Source organism: Mytilus trossulus, chromosome 6, assembly GCF_036588685.1.
Source record: "Mytilus trossulus isolate FHL-02 chromosome 6, PNRI_Mtr1.1.1.hap1, whole genome shotgun sequence".
Lineage (NCBI taxonomy): Eukaryota > Metazoa > Mollusca > Bivalvia > Mytilida > Mytilidae > Mytilus > Mytilus trossulus.
The window spans coordinates 75,721,406-75,734,230 of NC_086378.1; the positions used below are offsets into that span (position 1 = coordinate 75,721,406).

Consider the following 12,825-nt stretch of genomic DNA (forward strand, 5'->3'; position numbering starts at 1 on the left):
CGAGTTGTCACGGTCATTATTTAAAGCTGCTGTTAACTGTAAATGTAAATTTACATGTCTTTGTCCTTTGATAAAATTTTGCATAAGCAATCATACCACATCTGCTTATTGTAATTGATTATAGGCACTTGATTATATTAGTCTTTTGAATAATAATAGTTCCAGTTTATACAATTAAAAAATATTTGAACGTCGTTGTATATAACTTTTTAAATGTAAGGTAGGTTTTTAGTCAGACCAGCTAAACTTATTGTCGTAAAACGGAAAGTTTTGCAAATGTTGAAGAGGTTATTTTCTAAAGGCAAAATTATATTTTTTGTTTTCATCTTTTGGAAAAAAAGTAATGAATGTCTAAAGGAAACTTTAAAAAATACATCAAAGATAAGAAAAATGTTTTTTACGACATGGAGCGTCATTTGGAAAACACTGTTCAGCGGCAAGTATAAACTTGCAAACTAAATGAAAACATACCATCAGCACCAACATATCTAACAGGTTAAGCACTAAATGTTTATGCTGTCACTACAGTTGTAGGTACCATACTTCATTGGGTCTACCAGCGATTATTTGTCAGTCTTAACAAAATATTTTGCCGTTTTCAGTTCGGCTGTATAAAAAAGAAGATGTGGTATGATTGCCAATGAGACAACTACCCACAAAAGACCAAAATGACACAAACATTAACAACTATATGTCACCGTATGGCCTTCAACAATGAGCAAAGCCCATACCGCATAGTCAGCTATAAAAGGCCCCGATAAGACAATGTAAAACAATTCAAATGAGAGAACAAACGACCTTATTTATGTAAAAAAATGAACGAAAAACAAACATGTAACACATAAACATACGACAACCATATGTCTTCGCCATCTAACAATTATTATATTATAACATGTCTTTTCCATATTGGCCCTGGTATCATCCCTGAGGTTGTGTCATGCATACTTTTGTTTATCTGTTTGTCTTTTTTCATTTTTAGCCATGGCGTTGTCAGTTTATTTTCTATTTATGAGTTTGATTGACCTAATGATATCTTTCGTCCCTCTTTTTTTAGGTATCTAGTTGATTTTTTTGTCAAGTCTTACTACAAATTTTTTCTGTTTTAATAAATTTGCCATTTGTGTATGTCAAAAATCAGTGTCATCAGTTTTCGTATAAAAATCAAATATTATACTGCAACCCAATAATTACAGGCTCCTAACATGAGACTGGCACTTAAAGATTGTGGAGGGGTTAAACATGTTCCTTTAGGCTTGTACCCTTCCATAACTTGGGATAATAGTGTAACAGCACAACATATGATCAATCTGTAAAAATCAGTTGAAAGAGTTTTGAAACAGGTTGAAACAGTTTAGAATAATGACACTTGATCTTGAATCTTACATATAAGAAGATGTGGTATGAGTGCCAATGAGACAACTCTTGAGCCATCATAATTTGTAAAAACAAACCTTTATAGCTCAAACATGTCAAAGTACGGTCTTCAACACAGAGCTTTGACTCACATCCAACAGCTAGCTTTAAAAGGCCCCAAAATATTACTAGTGTAAAGCCATTCAAACAGGAAAGGCACTGGCTACGGTTACATGGAAATGTAACAATAATAAAAATATTATTGTTACATTGGAGACTAATTGCCGGAATGCATTGTTGGGTAAGGAACCGATTAATTACGAATGTAACAATAATTATTGAGGCTACGGTTAACTGGCGTTATTGTTACATGAAAAACAGCAATGTACGATGGGGCTAGTAATATGTACTAATGATAATAAAAGTTAAAGACATCTATTTTATATACAATTATAACATACAATTTCTTGATTTTTTTTTATTTACAATGACAGTTTCTACATATCTAGTCATGGAAGTGGTTTTTGGAGCATGTTCAAGTCCGACAAAATTTTTGATGAAACAACTCCAAGCAATATTCGTATATATAGGTATATTGGTTAAAAAAGGAAAAAAAACAACCTTTGGTTAGGGTGAGCTCCATCTGATTTTGAAACGAAATTACACCCTCCATGGACGAGATTGAGGATGGATACATCATCGTAACATGTATACTTTATAATACAGAAGTTCATAGTATTTAAGTTTACAGTTAGCAAACTTTGCTTTTGTTGTATATAAAAAGTTGCAGGTTTGTGTCTTGATATTGTTTCAGTTTCGTTTCAAACTCATCCCAAGTTTTAATGTTTTCACCCAATACAAAATTGGTAATAGGAATCTCTTCGTCCATTGTTGAAAGTATAATGACGGTTATAAAAGTAGCAGTGCAGTTAAATATTTAGAAGGGCACACTTTTCTCAGCCCGAGTTCTCAACAACAAACCATCATGAACTATATTTTTCGCCTTTGGCACTTCTTATCTGAAGAAGTATATCTTTAAGAACATCAAAACCATGAATAGGTCAAACTATTTTAACACTATTTGTTGAATAAAGATATTTATTATTTATCATTATAACAAGTATTATTTAGTACATGAAATAATTAAGCAACAAAACTATAGAAGATTTAAGTTTTAAAAATCTAGCGTACATTGCTGTTTTTCATGTAACAATAACGCTATGTAACCGTAGCCTCAACAATTATTGTTACATTTGAAATTAATCGGTTCCTTACCGAACAATGCATTCCGGCAATTAGTCTCCAATGTAACAATAATAATTTTATTATTGTTACATTTCCATGTAACCGTAGCCAACCTTCTGATCTACATGTATACAAAAACTGTTGTAATGTAATCTTGTATTTTTCAGGCTGAAATTTGCTTGCTTTGTAATATGATTTACTGATAATGTATGATACAGATGGCCATGAACTGTGTTTGATTGACTCTGGTATAAAATCTCTCCTAAATGTTCCGATCCAACCTAACTTACAAGTCATCAATTTACATAGCAACTTCATACAGCGGATTGAAAACCTACAAAATGTGTACCAGTTAAAACATTTAGACCTCTCATCAAATCAGCTGACTTATATTGAAGGATTGGAAGGGTTGGCCTCATTGAGGACATTAAATTTATCCTGTAATTTCCTGAGCGATGTCAGAGGACTAGCTGGACTGAGGTTAGTTAATATTAAGAATGCAAAAAAGTCCTTTAAAAAATTATGTAAATGTACAAATGAACAAAGATGTTTTCAAGTGAGTATCTCATCATTTTTGAAATGCATTTGAATTTCTAAAAATAAAGAATTGTGACATACTTTAGTTTTTTTACATTAGCCTACATGTACATTAACTAGAAAAAAAACACATATTATTATTTAGTACATGTATGTAACTATATGTCACCACATTTTTAGTAAGTCAGCCATAGTCATGGACACTTATGTAAAAAATGTACATGTATAGTAACTAAAATTTTACTATAAATAAGTACAATTGTCTTAATCTTTTTCATTTTATACAGTTTTATTATAGTTTTTCTTTAAAGAGGATGTAAGGATAGGTACAAAATATTTTACATCTTAACAAGATGAATGCCTCTAAAAAAAATCACACAATTAAGATAATAAATATACAGAAATACAGTTTACACAGTCAAAGCCGTTTAGTATATAAAAGTCAAATGGTACAAGTGTATCAATCTGTTTTATTTATAGGTTTTTAGTCAAGTTGAACTTAGAAGAACAGTACATAGATATAGGAAGATGTGGTGTGAGTGCCAATGAGACAACTCTTCATCTAAATAACTATTTAAAAAGTAAACCATTATAGGTTAAAGTACGGCCTTCAACAAGGAGCCTTGGCTCACACCGAACAACAAGCTATAAAGGGCCCCAAAATTACTAGTGTAAAACCATTCAAACGGGAAAACTAACGGTCTAATCTATAAAAACGAAACAAGAAACGAGAAACACAACACGTATATATTACATAAACAAAAGACAACTGCTGTACATCAGATTCCATGCATATTTATTTCTAGGTCTTTAGTCAAGTTGAACTTAGAAGAACAGTACATGTGTATTTATTTCTAGGTCTTTAGTCAAGTTGAACTTAGAAGAACAGTACATGTGTATTTATTTTTAGGTCTTAGTCAAGTTGAACTTAGAAGAACAGTACATGTGTATGAATCTGTTTTATTTTCAGGTCTTTAGTCAAGTTGAACTAAAAGAAGAACAGTACATGTGTATGAATCTGTTTAATTTCTAGGTCTTTAGTCAAGTTGAACTTAGAAGAACAGTACATGTGTATGAATCTGTTTTATTTTCAGGTCTTGTGTCAAGTTGAACTTAGAAGAACAGTACATTATTTCTAGGTCTTTAGTCAAGTTGAACTTAGAAAAACAGTACATGTGTATGAACCTGTTTAATTTCTAGGTCTTTTAAGTCAAGTCGAACTTAGAAGAACAGTACATGTGTATGATTCTGTTTTATTTTCAGGTCTTTAGTCAAGTTGAATTTAAGTCACAACCAGATAGAAGATGTATCAGGTTTTAAGTCACTCCATGGATCTGACTATCGCCTCACACATCTAGAACTCCATGGTAACAAGTTGGTTTCCAGGAAACATGTGATACAGTGTCTGAGTGGGTGTGTCAATCTTCGTCAGCTGACATTAGATGTTGACAGCACACCTAATCCGCTTTGTAATCATTCAGGTTTGTTTGTAACCATGTTCTTGTGAGAAAAAATTACATTTCCGTATCTGTGGCCCATGGTATAACAATTAAAAACTTCTACCATAGAAAATCTTCCCTCAAGACCACTATGTCAAATGAAAAAAAGAATTTTAAAATAATACAGCTATGATGTTCAACATACATGTAGTAAAGGTATCCTAGATAAATACTGTAAAGGATTTCAGATCATATATATATCTTAACCCTTTTAAAACTGCAAATACTAGTAATCAAACAGTTAAAGCATTTTTGCTTAGTAGCTACACCTCATACTATGGAAAATGTACCACATGCATAACAGACTTAGTAGCTACTGAGAGAAACAGTTTTCATAAGAAAAAAAGGAAAGTGAATACAAGTTCAGCCAAAACCAAAAATTAAAATGAATAGATTAGATTGAATTGAACCAGTTTAGTCAGTCAATAAGTATTTCATTTTGATTATCAGAAGTGGCTTTTTTCATTATGCCAAATGTATGCTTGTAAGCTGTTGAAATTTTCATACATTTTTTGTACATGTATGTAACTTTAGAACAAATTAAGATCATCCTGAACAATTTTAATGACTGACAACTAAAAGTAAAAAAGTATTAACCCTTGAATTGAAAAGAATGGTATATTGCTATTCATGGCACACAGTCAGTATATAACTACACACATCTGACAAAATTCAAATTCACAGTATGGAAACTTTTATTGCTTTAATTCATTCTTACACTGGCACTGCATTTCAAACTGCCTCAAACACCAGTTTCAGGGTTGGAGGCCAATTATTTGTCCTTATTAAAAATAATAATTAGCCAACTTTTATTGCTGCTGTAAATGACTTGTCATATGAGTGCTTTAGTTGATTTAGGAGATAACTGTATTGTATTTTAAGCTCCGACGGCATCAATTGGGGATTTGATGGTCGCAAATTAAGTTTACTGGCGACGCGTTAGCGGAGACAGTAAACGGGTATTTGCGACCATCAAATCCCAAATTGATGCCGTCGGAGCTTAAAATACAATATTGTTATCTCCATTCTAATGAAACTGACAGAAAACAACGTTAAAACATGTATTTAAAATCTGTCATATGCCGTCTGCGCTTGCGCGTACGTCCCATAGCATCAATTGTCAATTGATGCCATGTAAGAAAGTGACGTTATCCAATCAAAATGAACGTTACAAACGTTGTTGCATTAGAATTGATATTAATTGGAAGCAAATTCTTTTTTTCAGAATACAGACAGGAGATACTATCAGGGTTGCCTCAAATACAGAGTTTGGACAATGTAGGCAGAGATGGAATAAGTTCAGAAAAGAAAGAAGTTCTGGCAGATATTCCAGGTAACTGTTGACTTTATGGTAAAGGTATGAATAGAATGAAACACAGAGTATACCAATGAGCCAGAAACCTAATAACAGAAAAAAAGCTATTAAAATCAACAAATTGTCTTCAAATGGAAAAGTATCTTGTATTTTATGTCAAGTGTTATATGTTCCCAGGCTAACTAAGTTGTTAATGGATACTATCAAAGATCTGCGTTCAACATACAATTCTTTAAAGAACAAATACATTTGAATATAAGTGAAGGCAACCTCTGATGAGAATCCTGACTTAAAACTAAAAAAAGTTGTCAACAAACTACAATACACATGATGAGGGGTTACACTAGTGTTTATTTGTTTAGATTTTAAAGTTAAAAAGATATTCTACAATTTATAATGTTTAAAATAGAACAAATCTAAGAGAGTCATGCAGATAATCCAAAAATATCTAGTTTTATTTGTAATTATTTTCTTCAAATTTTGTTATGATGAAGTTAAAAGGCCTGGTAAATTTGGAATTTTAGTTAGAGCATAATGTAGTAAAGGACAATGAGGAATCATTAAAATATGTGCGTTTCTTAATTCAACGAATATAACATCAATATTTTACAGGTTTAGAGGAGTACATTGATTATTTATTATCAAATGGAAATTCAATTGCATCAGTAAGTATGATATGTTTAGGAAGAAAAGTTTAGAAGATAATGTTTAACTTGACATTTTGTGAAGACAACATAAATATGATATTGTCATGTAGAGTTTATGTTTTGTAACATGAAAAAAAAAAGTTATTTCCCTTTAATCATGCAGATTTATCGCAAATGTTTAATACAGTAGGTCTTTATTTTTCTACAAACATAACCATCCCAACTCATACATGTGTAATTAAATTTATGCAACTAGTTAATTCAATAAGAATTTTACAGAGCAACCAATGCTATGAAATAAAGCAGCTCATGGGAATTGTTTGCTTTAGGTGAAAAAGAAATGTTTCCACCATGTTATGGAATCTTTTGATGAAGTCAAACTTTAGATATCTGGAATCATCACAACAATTCATTAAAAAAAATGATAACCTTAAAAGAAATTAAAAAAATAAAATTATTGATCTTTGTTTATTCCTAATTAATATGAATATTTTAAAAATTAGTGTTCAATTATAATTTGATATTCATATGTGTCTGCCTGAAGCATTATTGTTTAGCCAGTCTCAAGATATAATTAACGATTTTATTTATTTAAGGATTCTAGTCAGTCTGGAGGTTTAGATGTGATAACACCTAAGATAGATCAAGCACTACAGTACTTCAAACAAAGAGGCATAACTACAAGTTCTGATACCAGCTCTATATGCCAGTCAGAGCCAGAACTAGATAGGAGTCTACCTAAACACAAAAAGGTATTCAGACAGGGTTTTCACAAAAATATAGCCTGGGGGCATTATTTTTTTTGATCTGTGCATCCTTTCGCCTGTCCCTTGATAGTCTGTCCGTCTGTCCTTCAGGTTAAAGTTTTTGGTCATGGTAATTTTTGATGAGTTGAAGTCTAATTAACTTGAAACTTAGTAAACATGTTCCCTTTGACATGATCTTTCTAATTTAAAAGCCAAATCAGAGTTTTTACCCAAATTTCAGTCTACTGAATATAGAAAATGATATCGAAGTGTGGCAACTGTGTACTTTAGACACATTCTAGATTGCCTTGACCTGTAAGCATGTAAAATAGGCAATTAAATACCTAAGGCAATAAATTTTTGTAGGGATCCTTCATTGTCCTCTGAATCAAGTGTGCCAATGGGAAACAAATTATGGTCATAATCATCATTAGTGGGTTTCTAATTTTAAAAATGTGTGTGATGGTCCCTACTGCCAACCAACATAGCTAAAAATATAACATAGGTATCAAATGCAATTTTTGTTGAACATAAGCTTGAAAACAACTACAGATAGGGAAAATCTGATAGTGTCAGAAATGTTTAGGATATCAAAATCTGTTCATTTTGTAGAAATTTACAATTTTTTATCCCCCCACAATAAACATTTTGTGACATAGATACATCATTTTCATTCTCAAATTCATCTAAAAGAAACATTTAATCTTTTGACACTAAGAATTTATTTGGGTGATAATAGGGTTGTCTTACATGAAATTTGTCATACTGTCCAATGTTATATGTCTTGATACTGTATTCATTTTTATGCCCCATTTATGTCATTATGTTTTCTGGTCTATGCGTCCGTTCTTCCATCCTTCGGTCCATTCGTTCATCCGTTGTTGGTCCTTCTGTTCATCCATTCCTCTGTCCCACTTCAGGTTAAAGTTTTTGGTCAAGATAGTTTTTGATGAAGGTGAAGTCCAATCAACTTGAAACTTAGTACACATGTTCCCTATGATATGATCTACTAGGGACACATTCTTGTTACATTAGGTTATCAGGCTAATTTGTTGATGAAACTATTTTTGTAAACATAAAATTCACAAATTTTTATAAGTCCGGTGTCCGTCCGTCTGTCCGTCAGTCTGTCTGTCTGTCCGTCTGTCCGGCGTAAACATGTCGCACCGTAACTTGAGAACGACTTATCCAAATTTCATGAAACTTAATTAGTTGTTTCTCATGATGGTCAAATGATCTGTATACTTTTTGGTGAAAATAAGATTTAAACTTTTTGAGTTACAGCACTTTGTATCAAAAACAGGGGTGTGTTTTTTTTCACATGTCGCACCGTATCTCAAAAACGTTTCTTGATTATTGCTTTAAACTTTACACACTTCTTAGTTATATTAATCTTAATATCAGTATACTTTTTGGTGATGATTCAAAATTTCATTTTTGAGTTTTTGAGTATTTTGTAAAAAAGGGGGAGTTTTTTTTTACATGTCGCGCCATATCTCATAAACGATTTATGATTATTGCTTAAAACTTTACACACTTCTTTGTTATATTAATCTAAAGATCTGTATACTTTTTGGTGATGATTCAAAATTTTATTTTTGAGTTATTGAGTTTTTTGTAAAAAAGGGGGAGGTTTTTTTTTTTACATATCGCGCCGTATCTCAAAAACAATTTATGATTATTGCTTGAAACTGTACACACTTCTTTGTTATACTAATTTAAAGATCTGTATACTTTTTGGTTTGATTCAAAATTTTATTTTAGTGATATTTGTAAAAAAAAACAGGGTGGGGGGGTTTCACATGTCCCGCCGTGTCTCAAAAACAATAAATGGTTATTGCTTAAAACTTCCTCAGAAACTATTTATGATTATTGCATAAAACTTCCACACAAGACGTCGGGCGTATCATGCGCTCATGGCGCAGCTGTTTATTAGATATTATATCATATATGCAACACATGTACCTTTGAATTTCTTGCACAGTGTAGAAAATTTATCATACCCTAGAAATTATTTTGTGCTGATATTTTTCCAGTATCTTGAATCTATAAACATGTACAGTGTCATTAGTTGCTAGACAGTTATTTTATAGCCTTTGTTTCCTAAGAATTTTATAGTCACAGGCAAAACAATGTTTAGTAATAAAAAATGAAAAAAATAAAATTTGTCTACAGCAGAAAGATTTCATTCAGTCTCTAATTTATTTGTTAATTTTATGTAGATGAACTGGCACATAGAGTGGTATTATTTTACCTTAAGTCTTGGCTGTTAACTAAAAGAAGAAAATATAATTTTAAAAGAGATTTTAGTTGAGAAAAGGTGATTTTAATCCTGTCTGGTACAAATTGGCTTTTAGTCTGTTATGGCTTCGTCATTATTACCCTATTTGTAAGTTCTATCTTAACTGCCTGAAAATTAACTAGGTGTTTATTACGTTAAATCGGCCGTTAAAAGATTTCCTTTTATGTTGCAGACATCTATTCAAAATCTGTATCTCTTAGACAGTAACAGTCAGTTAAGATGCAGAAAAGTCTGTCCTTTATATAGATCAGGGTAAAGGTTCATGCATCTTTTTGAAGAGCTTTGATCTATATTGAGTTATTGGTTCAGAAAAACTGACCTTGACTTTTTTTTTACTATACAATTTTTATGGTTGAAATGCATGAAAGTGTTTTTGTATATAAAAAAAGTACCATAAATTATCTTTCATATTTATTTTATAGATACATTGACAACAATTGATATATTTGATCAGGTTTCCATGGAGTAATTCCAGGAATAAATTGTACACATTGTCTCAATATGTAACACCAGAGGCAGATTTGGATTGTAAATGCCCCTCGTCCTTTAAGGAGCTTTATATATGATAAATGCATAGAATTATCACTCCAAACCTTGGCTGGTGGGCCCCTATTTCAAAATCCTGAATCTGTACCTTAACACTATTCTAATTTTGAAGCTCAACTCAATGAATTTTTAGAAACTGAGCCAATTAGTTGTTGAAAAAATTGATAAGCTGCAGACTTGTGTTAAGAGTCCAATTTTACTATTTACTAAGAACATTTTATCTCCCCATCAGCTACAAAAATTTTAATGTTTTGAGTAGGTAATTAGGTGCAGTGTTTCATTCCTTTACTGGCAGGCATCACTAGTTTGTGAAATCAATATTCAGTTCTCAATTTGTTAAAATTTGGAGAAAAACATTTTTTAGTTTGACAAAAGCTTCGCTTCTTGCTGTTGTGTATGTATTTGAAAAGAATTTAAAAGGATGCCCTGTTATATATTTAATTTGAAGTCATTAAAGTCACAGACATTCCATACAGAAGAATGAATTGTTATACAAGTGTTGAATATATAAGCAATGCTTTTATAACGTATCTGAAACATCGTATTAATTCTCTGATAAGAAAATTAAAGCATTTATTATCAGTAATGCTAATGTTTCAGTGTTAGGCAAGTCTTATATATTTCCTATGTAATTGCTTTAGTCTCACGTTTTTTCCAATTATTGTTGAAATCCAATATTTTAGTGACCAAGGGCAATTTTTTACCACAGAAATATAAGAATAATGTGTTATTTTCTTGACAGATGCAATACTTTTTTATTGAGATATTTTTTGTATTATTATTTATACTGCTTAAACATGGACCTTTCATGTATACATAAAACCAATTTAATTTCAAACAGTAGCCAAAATGTTTTTAATTTGAAATCATTGATATTTTGTCCATCTGGAAAGAAATATTTATTTTGTGAATTTTGATTTCTCATATTTTGTTCTCATTAAAACACAAAACCAAATAAGTTTGTGGCATTTTGAAAATCTCCACAAGAGACTGAATGACACAAACATTAACAACTATAGGTCACTGTATGGCCTTCAACAATGATCAACGGGCATAGTCATCTTTAAAAGGCCCGGAAATGACAAATGTAAAAAAAAATTAAATGAGAAAACTATTGGCCTAAATTTGATAAAAAAATTAATAAAATAAAAAATTTGTAACACCTGGTTGGGTTAAACATGTTAGCAGGATCCCGATCCTCCCATTACCTGCGACAGTGGTGTAACAGTACAACATAAGAACAAACCAACATGTTCATGTATGTACATGAAATAATCTTTTTTGTGGCGACATATTCTTATTCATTTTAAGACAACTGTAAATAAGTAGCTGTATCCACTAGTTATACGACTGCAAAATTTGAAAAAAATTTGTCGTATATTGCTACCACGTTGGCGTCGTCATCGGCGTTGTTGTCGTCCGAATACTTTTAGTTTTCGCACTCTAACTTCAAAAAAAGTGAATAGAAATCTATGAAATTTTAACACAAGGTTAATGACCACCAAAGGAAGGTTTGGATTGATTTTGGGAGTTTTGATCCGAACATTTTAGGAATAAGGGACCAAAAAGGGCCTAAATAAGCATTTTCTTGTTTTTCGCACAGTAAACTTAGTTTAAGTAAAAAGAAATCTATGAAATTTTGACACAAGGTTTATGACCACAAAAGGAAGGTTGGGATTGATTTTTGAAGTTAGGGTTCTAACAGTTTAGAATAAGGGGCCAAAAAGGGGTCCAAATAATCATTTTTTCTTGGTTTTCGCACTATAACTTTAGTATAAGTAAATAGAAATCTATGAAATTTAAACACAAGGTTTATGACCACAGAAGGAAGGTTGGTATTGATTTTGGGAGTTTTGGTCTTAACAGTTTAGGAATTAATGGCCAAAAAGGGGTCTTAATAAGCATTTTTCTTGGTTGTCGCACCATAACTTTAGTATAAGTAAGTAGAAATCTATGAAATTTAAACACAAGGTTTATGACCATAAAAGGAAAGTTGGGATTGATTTTGGGAGATTTGGTCCTAATGGTTTAGAAATAAGGGGCCCGAAGGGTCCAAAATTAAACTTTGTTTGATTTCATCAAAAAATGAATAATTGGGGTTCTTTGATATACCAAATCTAACTGTGTTTGTAGATTCTTAATTTTTGGTCCCGTTTTCAAATTGGTGTACATTAAGGTCCAAAGGGTCCAAAATTAAACTTAGTTTGATTTTATCAAAAATTGAATCCTTTGGGTTCTTTGATATGCTGAATCTAAAAATGTACTAAGATTTTTGATTGTTGGCCCAGTTTTCAAGTTGGTCCAGATCAGGGTCCAAAATTAAACTTTGTTTGATTTCATAAAAATTTGAATAATTGGGATTCTTTGATATGCCAAATCTAACTGTTTTAGTAGATTCTTAATTTTTGATCCCGTTTTCAAATTGGTCTTCATTAAGGTCCAAAGGGTCCAAAATTAAACTAAGTTTGATTTAAACAAAAATTAAATTCTTGGGCTTCTTTGATATGCTGTATCTAAACATGTACTTAGATTTTTGATTATTGGCAAAGTATTCAAGTTGGTCCAAATCAGGATTCAAAATTATTATATTAAGTATTGTGCAATAGCAAGAAATTTTCAATTGCACAGTATT

General features: G+C 31.4%; 1 protein-coding gene across 1 annotated transcript in view; it reads left to right on the forward strand.

Annotated features, from left to right (window-relative positions):
* The first annotated feature begins 409 nt into the window (after positions 1 to 409).
* Positions 410 to 12,825, forward strand: part of LOC134721855 (leucine-rich repeat and coiled-coil domain-containing protein 1-like) — a 98,400-nt gene continuing 85,984 nt past the window's right edge. The window contains exons 1-6 of the mRNA XM_063585111.1: positions 410 to 530; positions 2,769 to 3,081; positions 4,402 to 4,619; positions 5,863 to 5,970; positions 6,565 to 6,617; positions 7,196 to 7,351. Coding sequence (XP_063441181.1) covers positions 2,807 to 3,081; positions 4,402 to 4,619; positions 5,863 to 5,970; positions 6,565 to 6,617; positions 7,196 to 7,351 — 810 coding nt within the window. The 5' untranslated portion in view covers positions 410 to 530; positions 2,769 to 2,806. The remainder of the gene's footprint in view (positions 531 to 2,768; positions 3,082 to 4,401; positions 4,620 to 5,862; positions 5,971 to 6,564; positions 6,618 to 7,195; positions 7,352 to 12,825) is intronic.